This window comes from Syngnathus scovelli, chromosome 21 (genome assembly GCF_024217435.2).
Source record: "Syngnathus scovelli strain Florida chromosome 21, RoL_Ssco_1.2, whole genome shotgun sequence".
NCBI lineage: Eukaryota > Metazoa > Chordata > Actinopteri > Syngnathiformes > Syngnathidae > Syngnathus > Syngnathus scovelli.
The window spans coordinates 4371360-4386469 of NC_090867.1; the positions used below are offsets into that span (position 1 = coordinate 4371360).

The following is a 15110-nucleotide window of genomic DNA, read 5'->3' on the forward strand; positions in this document are numbered from 1 at the left end:
TAAATCAGATCTTTTCAAACTAAAAATAAAAAAAAAATAAAAAAATCCCTTCAGTCTATCTTTAAAACTAAGTGTGTGCGTGGGGGGGCAGCTCAAAACGAATGTGTTGTGCTTTTAAATGATTTACAGGGGTCGTCCCCGCGGTCAAGCAATGCGCTATTGTGTTGAAACCCGCAGACGAGGATGTGTGTGAACCAGACATCTTATCACCATATTTGGACTTTCAAAACAAGCACGCAACACTTTTTACATGTGACAGCGACATTAGTGGAATGTCTTCAGATCATCATCCTGGAAAACAAAATGTCACCGATAAGCAAAAAGCTGATCTGGAATGAGTCAAAGTGTGACTTCCATGTGTGTTGCTTTTGACAAGCTGCTGAGAGGCTCAAATAACTGCTGTTCCGTTCACCCCAATTGTTTCCATCAGAGGAGGGTGACAATTTTGATACGTCACATATAAAGACTGGAGGGACAGACATACTGACATGTCCTCTACCAGCACTCGACAGATTAGACGTATCAAATATTATCTGTCTTTAGAGGTCAAGCAGTTCTTTTATTAAACGCTATCACAGTTACCGCAGTTAGGGGAGGCCATTATGAAGAGTCGCGTGGCCAAAGTGTCACTGGTCCTAGGTTGCGATTTAACGACTGAAGAGGACGGGGCGGGGATGCTTGGGTTCCTGTTGATAAGGCCCGCTTTCCTGTTGGTCAGCGTTTCGTTGCCCTTTTGAGACCTGTTGATTCCTACGAGCGATTTTATGTATGGCAAAAGAATAAGAAATCAAGGAAAATTATTTTTTCCGACTATTCCCCTTTTCCTTACAGTCAGCAGATACTCGAGTGATTTATACTTGTAAGCATGGCTACAAGCTTTAATTTGATTGGTTGTATTTTTTGAGTGATTCTTTTAGCTACCACTAGAGGGAGCTTGTTTTGCTTTAATAATCACGGGTTTATAGTAAACAAAACGGAATGGCAGTTTTTTTAAATGTTTACAATTAACTGCTCGTAACGTTCGCTGCTACATTCAACCATTAAATTTCATATTTGTATTGTTTCTGTCTTTACTTGCATGATGTCTGCCCACTGCTGTCACTAGTTATTTATTTCTGTGTAATATGGTCATTAAATCAGAATTGGGAATTTGAACATGCAATGTTAAGTCCCGCTTGAATGCTTTAAATAATGTTGACAAGTCAATTTGGCAACTTGTAAACGCACATCAATGAAAGGAGTGTGGTGGGGACTCCTGTGGTGGATCGGACCCAGGCCCGCCCCTTTCCTTGTCCTCCGTGCTGCACTTCTGCACACACGCGCACACTAGCGGGGCCGTCCTGTCGTGCAAACAGCGCACTCGGATCAACTTCAACTCTATCCTTTTAGGAAACATCTCTAAAGTCACCTTTTTAAGTGTTTATCCAGCTTTTAGGTGAGTTACTATTCTTTGTTAATTAGCCAGGCATACATGTAGAACTTTTTAGGATTAAATAGTTATTTCTGTCATAAATAGAAACTGTGGAGAATGTCTTCATGTTTGGTTCATGGCTTATAGGGCCATTCTAAAGCTTCCTATCTAAAATTGTATGGTGTTTGCATTTTTATTTTATTTTTTGGCTTAAGGTTAACATTTTTTGAAATAGGCAGCACAGTGCATTAGTGGTTTGCATGTCTGCCTCATAATAGAGAGGTCCTGGGTTTGAATCAAGGCTCAAGGCCTCGCTTTAGGTGTCCTCAGGTTTCCTCCCACTTAACCAAAACATGTATGTTCGACTTTAAATTGCCCTATGTGCTCTGTGATTGAGTGGCGATCAGTTTACTTAGCATCTTGCCCAAATTCAGCAGCAGAGTAGAAATAATATTTTAGTGTTCTAGAATAATAATGCGATAGAAAGCATTATGTAAAAGCAAGTCACGCTAAAACATCTGTCACTTGGCCTTTTGCATCCGAAAATAACTGATAATTTAATATACAAGGTCATGGCTTTGATGAATCAGCACAGCTAATCATGGCACTGGACCATATGATATATATATATATATATATATATATAATTTTTCTGTCAAGGGTTGTGGTGGTGGGAGGGGGAAAAGGTGGACCCAAGTGCAAGGAAGCAGGAAGGTAAAGGAATGCAGGATGTTAGGCCTAAAAAATAATATAGAATAATAGAAACAGGCACCAAACCACATTTAGCGTAAAGCCTATTTCTAGCTAACTCGGTGTATCTTAGTAAACACACCAGATTGAATTTCTTGGTAGGGCAAAAATGATTTCAATGTGGTGTTAATGTCCGCTATGTTTGCAGTGGGCCTTTTCTGCGGTGTCAAAACTAGTCTCCTCGGAGTTCTTTGGTGAAACTCAACCCTGCTCGTTGATATATTTATACACCACCATTGCCAGCAGTAACAATACTGCAGATCATTATTATGATACTTGGTTGTGAATAAACTGCTTTGCTTTTTAATCATCCTATCGTGTAATTACAAGCTCCACCACATACATAACCTAAAATCAATTAGGACGCATTGGGATTTAGAGTTGACGTTTGGTGGCCTTAAGGTGTTTTAATTAGGGAGCATGCTTGCACTATGTTGGGAGCGGTAGCCTTATGAGCTCCACACCCTGAGGGAAACCACAGTGTGAAATGCCACACACATGCACATGCCAGCTGGAAAGCTAACAGACAAAAACAATCGATGAAAATAAAATTGCAGTTTGCTCGGAAGCTGAATGTGGCGCCAGACTAAACACGTGCTAGTGTTGCGTCACAATGCAATTGTTTCAAGTTGCAGAAGACATTTCCTGCTCCTGTATGGATGCAGGCGCAGGCGCTTTTCCCCCTATTAGTTAGTCACATAGCCTGTTTCTTTTTATTTTTAACTACGAAAATTTGACATTCCGGCTGCTTTGTCTTTACACCGCTGGATTCCCAACCGTTTTTTTTTTTTTTTAAACCACACATGGTGGTGTTGGTGAGAAAAAAAATCAAAAATCAGTCTGTCATCACCAAATGGTTGCAAGTCCCTCCTGAGGCAAGATAATTCAACAGCATGGAAAGTGAATATGTTGTGTTTCAAGTTACAAGTCAAGGCCATTCCCACGCAATCACTGCTACTATAATTTCATTTTTTTTTTTTTTAATGTCTTGAACTCTGCCAATGCACATAACTCCATTTCACCAATCAGACAGAGCCAAGCAATCACACGATTCACTTCAGAAGAAGTCTTTAGGTAATTATTGAGCAGTAAACTGGTACCTTAAGATAGTTTGATTGAAAAATGACACCGGTCTAAAAAGAGGTTGTTTGGACACCTGGACATTAAAACAACAACTCCGACACCAACTGGTTCTCCTTTTGTGGCAGCTTGCACTCAGAATGGAGAGGAACCATTTGGGACAACAAAGCCTGGCTCACGACTTTTGCACCAGTTAATCTCAAAGGTGTTTGGAGGGTTTTTCGTCCTCAGCTAAACTCATCCAAGAATGTCTTCATGGACAGAAAAGGAAAAAAAACATCAGCATTCCTCTACAGAATACTGTCATTATGCGATTTGGACACTTGCACGACTGGAAGCATGGTTATTGGCAATCTAATATGATTTCCAAGAAGATACAACAAACAGCGGAGCGCTAGAGTCAGTGTGGGTATTTATCAAAGGGCCCAACATGTTTTCTCGAGCGAAGAGGAAGTGCTGTGTTTAGAATTAAGGTTGATTATGTTGGGTAAAAATAGAAACAGAGTAGAAAGCCAAAGCGTGAGTTTAGAAAATGCTGCTTTATCTTGTATGTTTGTTCACCTGGTTAGAGTCTGAAGGACATGAGCATAGAGACGCTTAAAGTCCACTCATGGAGACCTACAGCAGAGTCGAGGAACTCCAAATGTGCTTAAATAGATGTTTTCATTAAGTATGGCGGGGGGGAGCAACTACAACACTGTTATTAATAAATAATAAACCGACATCGTATTAGTTATCGATTAATCGAATAATTGACTTACAAAACTGTAAGTAAAATATAAATACCGTATTTTCCGCACTATAAGGTGCACTTAAAAACCTCAAATTTTCTCAAAAGCCGACAGAGCACTTTATAATCCGGTGCGCCTTATATATGGACCAATATGGATTCGTGGATGAGGACTAATTTATTAAAGTAAGCTTTACGTGTTTATTTTGTGTGTTGTGTGATATTAACGTTTGAGCAACGTTGAGTTATTGATATATTGTTATTGTTTTCACTATTTCGAGTGTTACTATATTGTGATTGCATTAACGTTTGAGCAACGTTGAGTTATTTATTCTATGCGCCTTATAATCCAATGCGCCTTATCTATGAACAAAGTTTTAAAATGGGCCATTCATTGAAGGTGCGCCTTATAATCCGGTGCGCCTTATAGTGCGGAAAACACGTTAAATAAATTGTAAGTAAAGTATTCTATGACTCAACTGGTAACTCGGTTTACTGGAATATCGACTAAATTTCACAGCTGTGTTTTAAAATGAAAATGCCCCTTCCATTTCCTTTCCAAGTCTCTTTTCGTGTCTTTCCGATTTAGTTTCCCAGACCTATGCCAGCGAGACATGCATATTTAGGGGTATCAGGGATGAAGATTTAAAGGATTATCTAGCCCCCCATCCCTCAGGCAGACCGCCAGAAAGATTATAGCATTAAAGCTATTACCGTATGTTTTTACAGCCTGGTGGTGCTTAACAGGCTATTTATCTGACACCCAAAAAGTGTGTTTATGTAACCCTGCAAACACATAAACAAGTACAAATGTGAACGGCAGTATTTTGGCCTGGGGGAGTCCGAAACTGTGAAGCAAGCGCCTGCGTGCTACGGTCAAAGGTCTCCCAATGGATTACAGGCAAAGACGATACATCACAAGCTTTCTGTAAAATCACAGTCGGGGTAATTCACGACCCCATGTGTGTTCCTGTAATCCGAAGGGTTATCTCGACTTGTTAAATCTTGATAGGGACATTTTTTCCCTGCCTTTTGAGTCTACAAAAGTCCCTTTTAGTTCATGGGAATGTACAGCAGTTCCCTGTAGGCCTATGCAATTGGCGTCTTTTTTTTTTTTTTTTTTTTGGCAAGGCTTGATATGGCTCCGCTCAACACTGGTATGTGGCTTGTTTCCTCCCTCTCGGGCTTCCAGATGCCCCTCTTAAAACGCCAGCCCAGGGGGAAGTGGAACGGAGGGCTTGGTGACTGCGGTCAGCAGCAAATTAGAACCTTGGACATGACGCAATCGCTATCGTAGCGAGTCATTAAGGAAGCCAGACGGAGGCCTGATTGAGTTTTAAAGAGAACCAGAGGAGCTTGTCAGGGGTCTTTTTCGGTATCAAAATATTTAGGAACTAGCTATCTAAAGTTGAGTCTAACTCTAAGTCTAAGTCTATTACTGCTGCTGGCAAAGAACAGCAACAACAATTTCCTACACACGTAAGATATAAAACTGTCCGAACGTGACGAATGGGCCAAAAGCGAACTCCTCCGGGTGATATTTACGACAGTTAAAACAGGACAATAGAAGAAGAATTACACTGCAAGTTTTTTATTGTGTTCCAGAAGCAGACTTGCAGACTTTTATGTAAAATGGCTTGGGACTAAATTTAGCTTCCTCCAGACAAGTTGACTTTTTAAGCAATAATAATTAAAGTTGAGAAGTTCAAATTCAGAGCAGTTGGAGGATGATGAATTATAAAAGTTATCTAAACTATTCATAAATATAATTATCAAAAAAGTATTGTCACATATTGCTTCTATAATCGCAGTTATCGATGATAACCGTTAGCATGTCAATGGCCTTTTGCATTATTTGTTAGCATTTAGCTAAGCTGACTTTCCTAAAGCAAAGCTAAGTGATTGTTTTAAATAAACATGTAATTATCAGATTTTTTTCCCCCTCTGGTCTCATATATACAATAACCGCTAGTTCTCATTCTATCCAACTGCAAAAGTTCAAAAAATATATATCTTATTACTTTTGAATGTTTCAGAGTCTGCATCGTAAGCAATTTGAGTACTTTTGCTTTCTTTGTCAAATACAGTTCTGACTTGTGTGTATAAGGAAGTGTCGTGGTCTCTGCCCAAATCTTCTCAACTACCACAACAGGAACTCCTACTGCCATCCATGACTTTCTCCTGCCTCCATTTTAAAGATAGACCTTCTCTCCCTGTTTTTACCCTCTGTAGACGCTGTGACCACAGAAGCATTTGCAGCTGGACCCGGACCTATTTCGGAGCCGATGTCGACAAAGCCAAAGCGAGGGAAACCAGGGACTTGACTGCAGTCCAACTGGCCTTATTTGTGCCAGGGACACAACTGCACAGTGTTCTCTGCAATTTATGTTGGTTTGTTTCTGCCAGCACCGCATAACGATGAGTGGCAAAGAGTGGGGTAGACTTTGGCTAGCGCATGATAAACATAGATAATATTCCACTCAAGTATCTTGTGCTGCAGCCCTCAGATTTTTAGATTACATGTTTTCAGAACTTGAGGTAACTATAAGAGTAGGGGTGAACTGAAGTCTTACTTTCCAAATAGTTTCACGTTTAACGGAACAATTTTTTGAGCTTTGTAAACATGAATCTCCAAGAAAAGCTCTCTGGCCTTAAAGGTCTGGTGACACACTCTCACAGCAAGCGGCGTTGTAAAGCCGATCTGACGGTGGACATGATCAGTCCCCCGCTGGGCGACTTTCGCCACACGATGCACGTGGGCCGTGGCGGAGAGGTGTTCGGGGACACCTCCTTCCTCAGCAACCACGGCGGATCGGCTAACGGGAGCCACGGGGAAACGGACTCAGTGTCTACCCCTGACAACAAACTCGGGGCCTTCTTCTCCAGGACAATCCGACAAATCAGAAGGGGCTCTGACAACAGAATCAGAGAAGGAACCAAGGATGTGTCACTGCCTCCTCCGGCCATTTCTCCCATTATCAAGAATGCAGTCTCCCTTCCAAGGCTGGACGTGGACATGTATAATGGGAGCCCCACCACAAAGGTGCTCTTCCCCAGTTCACAAAGCACACCAGGGGAGAGGAAGAGCTCTTACGGTAAGCACAATGATACGATTTAAAACACTTATAAGCTTAATGCTAACATATAATGTGAAACACAATAGACAGGCTAAGTTTTTTTATTACAAGTGATTTTAGAAGCACACCCAAATTTTCATCAAATTTTGGTTGAAATTCCAAATTTTGGTTAAAATTCCAAACTGTGTGACCTCAGGGGCAGTCGCCTGAAAGACGTTCTATCGAGTCAATTTTCAACATTTACTGTGGTTCAGGTTCCGGGAAAGACAACAAAAACTATTGGACAATTTTCCAAATTTCCTTCTGCTCTGTTGAACATTTTAACATCTGCTGACTATTTGGATTTTGCGGTTGATTCTCTGGGCTCTCATCAGCATTGATGACTCACGCAGCAGGCGTCTGTTAGCAGCAATTTAGCTTCGGATCATGTCACTGAATTAATCTCCCCAGATCATGATATACCACATTAAGTGATAATTTGTTAAAATGACATGTCGGCATAACAATAACAACACCGGACTGTCAAGTTACTGGAAAGATAACTAATAATTCCCTCTTTTAAAAAAAATGTTTTACAATGTGTGATTACGGTTATGGTCTGGTGAGGTTAAGGCACAAAAATGGTGAAAACTGATCTCCTGCTGCCGGGTCGTGTGCGCATTGCACCAACCACTGCGACCTGCTTTCCAGCAGCAGACGCTCGTACATTGAAATAACATCAGCATCACCCGCTGTTCAAGCAGACCGTTTGAATCCACCGCAATAAAATGACCCCAATTGAATTTCCATTGACTGTGTTTTTGTAGTGTCAGCACATCATTCCAATCCATTAAGATGCACATTTGGAGTGGTGAACTGCTGAAAGGCCAAGTGTTTTCCTACAGGGGTTGCTGAGTATATAGTAATATATTTAAGCCAGTGTAACATTATGTACAATTTGAATTTGCAATATATTTGTTTTTTCTTGAGTGGACACATTTGAAAAATCTATGATATCCTCACAGGAAATTCCAAGAGTCATATGCACATAACCGAATCCTTGAGTAATCTCTATGATTACGACTGGGAGAAACGATAAATCACGGTTGCTAAACACAGTAAAACATCAAGCGGGGTCAAACAAGTTAACGCGGGCTCCCCCCCCCCCCGTAAACTCTGCAAAGACTTGGCGACCTTGCGCGGGCCTGCAGTACGAATAATCCATCAGGACTACTCAATGATTTCGACATTTTGGCGCATTATCAGCTGCTCCTGCGCTGATAAAAGACAGACATATTGACACAGCAGGCAATATGATGATGGGAGTTTAAATGACTTACACTAGAAATATGCCAAATTTAAAAAATAAAAATGTAACGTAAGCATACTACGTGTTCTGTTTAGTGTCTATCTTAAGAGTAGTTTTAGTATATTTGCAGTTAGATGATGGTGATTCGGAGGAAACTCCTAAAGTTGGAGCTCAGTAGTTAATTGTTAGACATGATGGTCTGTACTGCCCCCTGTAGGATGTATTAGGTAAATCGTGATAGTCCTACTCAACCGTGAATAATATTTAATGTTCATTTTTCTCTCCCCAGGTTTGGAGTCGGGCTTCGTCACACTCCCTCGCCTGTCCCGCTCCGAACGTCAACAGCCTTCTGGTTCCAACCCGGCGAACGTGCACCGTGGCTCTCTGACCGACCCCACCGACGACGTCTTGAGCGCCCGCTCTGCCGCCGTTGTGACCTATGACCCCAAGCCTACCGCCTTCTCCAGCTCCTTTGCTTCCCTCACCTCCCTGGACACCTTCAACTTTGACCTAGGCCCCTCCCTCATGAGCGAAGTGTTTGGCTTACTGGACGGCGACAATCACAACTGGGAGAGAGATGACACGGGATCGCCGTGTGGGCTTACCAATGAAGGATCCGAAATGGACTCGGCTACTATCTCTTACGTGGACTCCCTGCTGAGAGAGGACTGCACGGGGGGGAAGAGTCCACAAGGGGCAGAATGGGACGACGAGGGGAGCGCCATTGAGGTCAACGGAGTCGCAGTGTGTGGGAAATTTCCTGATGTGCCAAGGGGAGCCTCACCCGAGCGAGTGAGGTTAGCTATGAGGATGGAGAGCGAGCGCTTCCAGAGTGCCGTGAATATGCTTGCACGCCATTACGGCGGTCAAAACAGAATGGAGGTGGTGGATTCGGAGAGGATAAACAAGCTATCTTACAGCTACACGGATGATGATGATGATGAAGAAGAAATCAAAGTCTGAGTTGTTTTAACATGAAACTAAAACTCATTATCGGATATACTCTTTGATTCCATTATAATCCTACTCCAATAATCAAATCAACGACACTCAAACTGCTCATGGGGGATTTTTTTTTTTTTAAGGTGACATATTTTTTTTCCACTAATAGTGCAATGATTTTTTTTTCTGCCACAAATTGATTAAAAATAAGGACTGAAGTATTTTCAATGTACAAAAAAATTCAGAATATTCAGCATTCAGATTAACAATTACTTTGGCGCCATCTTGTGGTAGCTTTGTAACAGGAACTATGTTGAAATTAATTGAGGAACACTTCTAACTGAAGACTAAGCAAAAGCTGAAACACTAATGTTTCTCAGTAAAGAGGTCCTGCCATTCACTTTATACTCAGTCATTAATAGCAAACATGGGCAAAAATAAAATGTTTAGTCAACTTACCTGTGCTGATGCATTTAGGTCTTACTTTCACTTAAGAACATTTCAAGTCAAGACTTAAAATCTAATGGATGACATTTATTGCATCAAATTGAGTAATATGACCAATGACGCCAGTACTTGGTGTTATGAACTGCAGTAATTGCTCCTTGAATGCTGCAGACCTCTTAAATAAACTCTGTGCACCTTGAACGAGGAACTGTTTTTAATAGACAAATTGTAATGTCTATGTTATCACCTCCAAATGTACACAAACGTATCAGCTGACGACACTATAAACGCATAAGCACCTTAATAACATAGTGCAGCCCAACTTTACACTTTATTAATTGGGAATAACGATGCTATCATTGAGGATTTTATTTTGTAAGCTCACAACTAATAAAACAAACAAATTAAATATTCAATCGTAAGACTTGGAAGTGATGTTATTATCTTAGATGCATATTTTTATTTGTGGACAAATGTTGGATTTTGTAAACATTACAGCTTCCTACAGGAACTAGAATGGAAATTAATATCAAACTTGTTTTGTTTAAAGAATCGGAAAGAGCGGCTTTAATCCACCATGGCCTCGATTGACCTTCCAAGAAAAGTGTTTCGGCAAAGCATACAATTGCCTTGATATTAAGACATATTCAAATTAAATATTATCTACGTGTCAAAGTTAAAGTCCGTATAGAGGTCATCTTACTGGGCTATTGAGGGAGCCTCTTTGGATTGTAACGCCGGTGGAAGAGGTGGAGGACAACTAGGAGCTTTAAGACCAGGTTTTTTAATCGGCGGCTTTTTATGACCAACCGGCTGAGCTGGAGGCGGCGGACGCGTCACCTGGGTCCTGTCTGTTGTTGTGGGAGCCGGACGGTCCCGAGGCTTTGGCGGCGCTGACGTTTTGAGCGTGCTGGAGTGAGCCGTCACTGGCTCGTGAGGTTCGTTGGCTTTTCTCACACTGAAGCTCCTCTTTGCTGCAAAGGAGAGACAATGTACAAACTGTAAGATCAATGGCAAATTTACATCTTTCGAAAGAACAGAGACCAGGACAAAGTAAAAGGCAATACTTGGGGACGTACTGTGAGCCATGGGGGCCCACAACCAATGAGGTTAGAACAACATGCAAGATGACCTGAAGGTGTGATATATTAGTGGGTAGTCCAAAACATCCTGTTTGTATCTGTATTTATCTTCCCTCTGCAGACTTGCACTAACTTTACTTGTGGCAGGAAAAGACTAGATGTCAAGAATGTGTCAACGACAGATTAAAAAACGGGTTGAATGCAATGTCTGCGCAAAACAAAAACAACAGCAAGTTAAGTATTAAGTGCGTTTTGACTCACGTTTGACGACTGTTTTAAGTGAGACGGGCCGTGCCTCTGTAACAGGCTCTAACAGATCCGAGTGTTGCGTCGGGACGGGGTCCTTGCTCTGTCCTGAGGTGAACCCTGCAGTTTCGGGATGTGGTGCTGGGTTTTGATTTGGCAATGAGCTTGGTTTTGCGGGGGCTGAGCTGCTCGGTATCGTCATGTGTTTTTGGTTGGTGGTTGCGGCGTCGTGTGCAGAAGCAGCCCACGCTTGGCGTCTCATGGAAGTTACAGAGGAGACGCTTATCCCGTCCTGAGATGATGTGCTGCTAACAGAAACAATCTACATTAGTAATCGTCAATGTCAAAATATGAATTAATTTTTCCGCCATACCCGCTTGTCTTGTCGCAAGTTGAAGAACAAGAGGCTGTGGAAACTTTTCTGCACAGTTGTGTTTGCTCTGAGATCATGGACTGGTCTTCTTGGCCCTTGGGAAGCTCCGGAATCTCAAAGGAGACCTCTGAATAAATATTTCTGTATCAGTATGAATCGAAATCATCGAAGAGGAAGACTGAAGTGATCTGTAAGTATTTTTAAACCTTCAGGGAAGAGCTCTGAGCTGTATTGAATCAGAGGCTCAATAACCGTCACCACCTGCACTGAAGATGCGGCCGCCATGTCAACCAGGGTGATCTCTCTTAAAAGGGAAAGCAGATAGGATGAGATTGATCGAGGGTATAAAGCGTGTGGGTGGACACGTGTAGTTACCCCTCAGCTTGTGGCCAGAGGAGGTTGGGCCCCAGCACGATGGCAATGTTCCCGGGCGACATCTTGTTTGTAGCCTGATGCTCGGACAGAAGCGACAAGAACTGCACCAGGTACCTGAAAATATATGAGATGTTAATTTCCTCATGATTAGAAAAGCAAATCATTCCAAACCTGAGGTTGTTGTAATTTTCAGGCGGCAGTTTCTTCAATAGTATTCGGAATTCCTCCAGCTTCTTTGTGCAGTCTTTTTCACTGTGAATACAAACAAATGAGCTTTTGATCAGTTTTCAAGTGTCTTAATATAAAACACAAACTAATTACACAAAGAGTCAAGAACCACAATCCCACTAAATCAGACGCTAATTGTTAGCTAACAACAAAACAACGCAGCTCTGTAATGTAAATTTGTCTAAATTATAAAAGAAGTGGGGGAAAAAATCTGTCACTTTTCTATAAAGTCATAGACTGGAAACTGATCTGAAACATCATGTGTGGACTGTATACATACCTGGCAGCTTTAAACCAGTCATTGTAGAGTTCAAAGGTCATTAGTGGTTCAGGAAGCTCTCGCAGGTAACACTTCAGAGCTCCTATTGGAGTAATTCAACATAAATTTACACTGATGCATGTGAGATAAAAAATAGATATCTTACCAGCCACAGCGTGAGGATCTATCTTGAACTCGCTGTGGTCGACAGTTCCTTGATCCATGCAAATCTTGAGCCTCTTCACCACCGAGGCCGCCGCCGCCAGACGAAATAGACCCTGGAGATGAAGTGCAGTAGATGGACCTTCAGCTATCACGCAGATGATAAACTTCTACTAAAAGTCTCACCTCCTCCCTCATCCCTGTTCTGAGCAGCATATGAACACATTCTTGAATGGGTGCTGCGATTTCTCGCTTGCTCTGAAGCAGGTGAGAGGAAAGAGGCTCCCCGAAAACTTTGGGTCCTTGGGGGTTCGCTGGTGGCTGCCCTGTTGCTCATCACATATGCAGGTCAAGTCGAGGGCAAATCGGTGTGGTAAATAAATACATGCACTTACCTTGCTGCCTGTGATTCTCCTTGAGTTCATTGATATTTTTATCCAGGAACTCATGTGAATGTTGGTGATATTCTGCTTGCAGCTCCAAAAGCTTCAATGAAAGGAATAAAAAGAGTGCAGCTATATCACAATTTATTGCTAATTTTTGAACAATCTTTTTTTTCCTCATGGGATAACATAATAAATGAAGGTTCACTATATTAAAATTTTTTGTAAAGTAGTTTAAAATGCAACCTACGCGAATGAAGTAGCTCGCATAGTCGTCTTCTTTAGTTGCAAAGTGATACAAGTCTGCCGAATAATTATTCTGTGGAGACAAGAACAACATATTGTTAAAAGGTCTATTGTTTCCGGAACCAACGATGGTACCTTGATGGTCTCCAATTTCCTCAGAGCTTCTTCTTCCTCTTCCTTGAGACCGTCTTGTTTGGCTTGTGGACCGGTGCTGGCCTGGCTCCTGGAATCAGAATTGTCATGTATCAACTTGAACAGAAAGTCATTTCAAGGAAATAAATAACTCACCTGAGTCGTGCATTGTTCCAGTCGGCATTTAGCTTTGCAAATTGCTTCTTATTTTTGAGAATTTCGGGTAAATCATCCTTAAAATCAAGAAGATGAAGGAAGTAAATTTGATGTAAGCAGACATTAAAAGGAGACATAATAATTAAAAAGTCCATGACGTCACCTCGCTAAGTTTATTTAGTGGCTCCAAAACTTCCTTTTCCACTTTTATTTCAAAGTCTGCCAAGAGGCTGGCCAACATCTTCTCCATGAAGCAACACATCTCCAACACCCTCCTGTCACAAAGAGCTTTGGTTATTGTTCTTTCAAATGCATTCCGACGCATGTTTCACCACAAGCTTGTGTGGTTTGTCTCTCTTCCTAGTTGATACAGAACTGAAAACCCCAATCAGGAACTTCTCACATGACTCTTAGCTCAGAGAGGCTCACCTGATGGACGAGTTGGCGTCAAAGTCTTTGAAACTTTCTGCCATGCTGATTGACAGCAGCATTAGAGGCAGCTTCTTCTGTGGAGAAGCGTAAAAAGCGGCGGTAAGCGGTCAAAGCCAGGAAAGTTTTTTTTTTTGTGGTATTCGTACCATCCGTTTTTCAGCATCTAGCCCCGCCTGACTCTGCATGCAACCTTGGAGCTTCTTGTGGAGCATCTGTGCTGCTCTTTTGGCTGGCTCCACCCGCTGCTCCACCTTCAATTCAATCAAAATGAAATGTTGTCAACTACGCTGAAGTCAAATTACGCCATCTTAATATTTTATTTTTCTCACCACAACCAGGTCTGATTGTAGAAGCTCGCTGACATCTTGTGACCTATAAATTAGACATACAATATTGTGTTTCCTTTCACAATTTACTCGCATGTGCATTATTGAAGAACTGTTCTTTTTTTTTTTTTTTTAATTGATCGCCACACATAGTCTGATAAATCAAAATGATCAGGCATCGACATCGTAATGCAAATTTAAAACATCCCGAGGCCTGACTCATGAGTAATAAAAAGCAAATGGCCTTCATGTTGTTCCCTTTTATAAAAGTCACTTTTGGAAATTAACTCTCAATCAAGAAATTGATATGAAAGCAAAGGGGAAATACAGCCAGAGATTCAAATTACTAGCTTGTGGAGGGAAAATAAAAGTGTATATATTGTCATGTTTCTGACTGTGCGTGCTAGTACGGTTTCTGTTTTGCAGATGCACATTGCTGTTCTCACTCAGGATGTGCCAGAGTAAGAAACAGTGACACAATAACACAAATTGTGACATGCTGCATGTTTGTGACAACACAACATGCTAACACAACACTGCTCAAGTTGTGATTTCACCTAAGCACAATGATTCACTTCCAAATTCAAACACGTGTTATATTGAAAGTGACTTAAGTAACAAAAGGAACTTACTTTGCGGAAGAGCCAAGCTGCTTGAGAATGCTCAGAGATTGTCGGAGCATTGCCGCTTGTTGGTCTTCTCTAAAGTGTCTCCGGATGCTTGAAGGGCTGCGACCTACTTGACAGTGAGCTGTTGTGTGCGTCTTTTAGTTCTCGTTTCAAATGCGCTCTTTCAAGCTCTGAAGCGGTTAATGAGGAAGTCGCACAGATGCAATACGAGTTAGAAGAGATGTGGGTTTTTTTTCCTTCTCTCTTTCAGTTGACTAGCAAACACCAAGTACCGGTTCTTGCAACTATGTTGTATTATATTAATAAAATGTATTATTGCTGATGTAGCTTTTGGTGACTATAAAGGAAAAAAATAA

At 41.5% G+C, this 15110-nt stretch overlaps 2 protein-coding genes across 4 annotated transcripts; one reads left to right on the forward strand and one right to left on the reverse strand.

The window, feature by feature from the left end:
• The first annotated feature begins 1282 nt into the window (after positions 1-1282).
• cdc42ep1a (CDC42 effector protein (Rho GTPase binding) 1a) lies at positions 1283-10141 on the forward strand. Its single transcript, XM_049758169.1, has 3 exons — positions 1283-1435; positions 6204-7066; positions 8626-10141. Exons 2-3 carry the CDS (start codon positions 6595-6597, stop codon positions 9297-9299), a joined length of 1146 nt encoding a protein of 381 aa, XP_049614126.1. The 5' UTR covers positions 1283-1435; positions 6204-6594; the 3' UTR covers positions 9300-10141.
• On the reverse strand, positions 10080-15023 carry sh3bp1 (SH3-domain binding protein 1). 3 transcript variants are annotated; one of them, XM_049758166.1, is made up of 18 exons: positions 14758-15023; positions 14129-14171; positions 13946-14050; positions 13797-13870; positions 13531-13642; positions 13368-13444; positions 13215-13302; positions 13084-13152; positions 12846-12936; positions 12637-12776; positions 12455-12566; positions 12310-12391; positions 11973-12053; positions 11802-11915; positions 11633-11730; positions 11427-11553; positions 11069-11361; positions 10080-10699 (listed from the first exon to the last, which is right to left on the reverse strand). In XM_049758166.1, the coding sequence occupies exons 1-18, from the start codon at positions 14805-14807 to the stop codon at positions 10425-10427; spliced, it is 2031 nt and encodes a 676-aa protein (XP_049614123.1). In that variant the 5' UTR covers positions 14808-15023; the 3' UTR covers positions 10080-10424. The 3 variants fall into 3 exon arrangements, with proteins under 3 accessions (XP_049614123.1, XP_049614122.1, XP_049614121.1); XM_049758165.1 differs by having other exon boundaries at positions 11069-11358; positions 13797-13873; XM_049758164.1 differs by having other exon boundaries at positions 13797-13873.
• Positions 15024-15110: the final 87 nt, after the last annotated feature.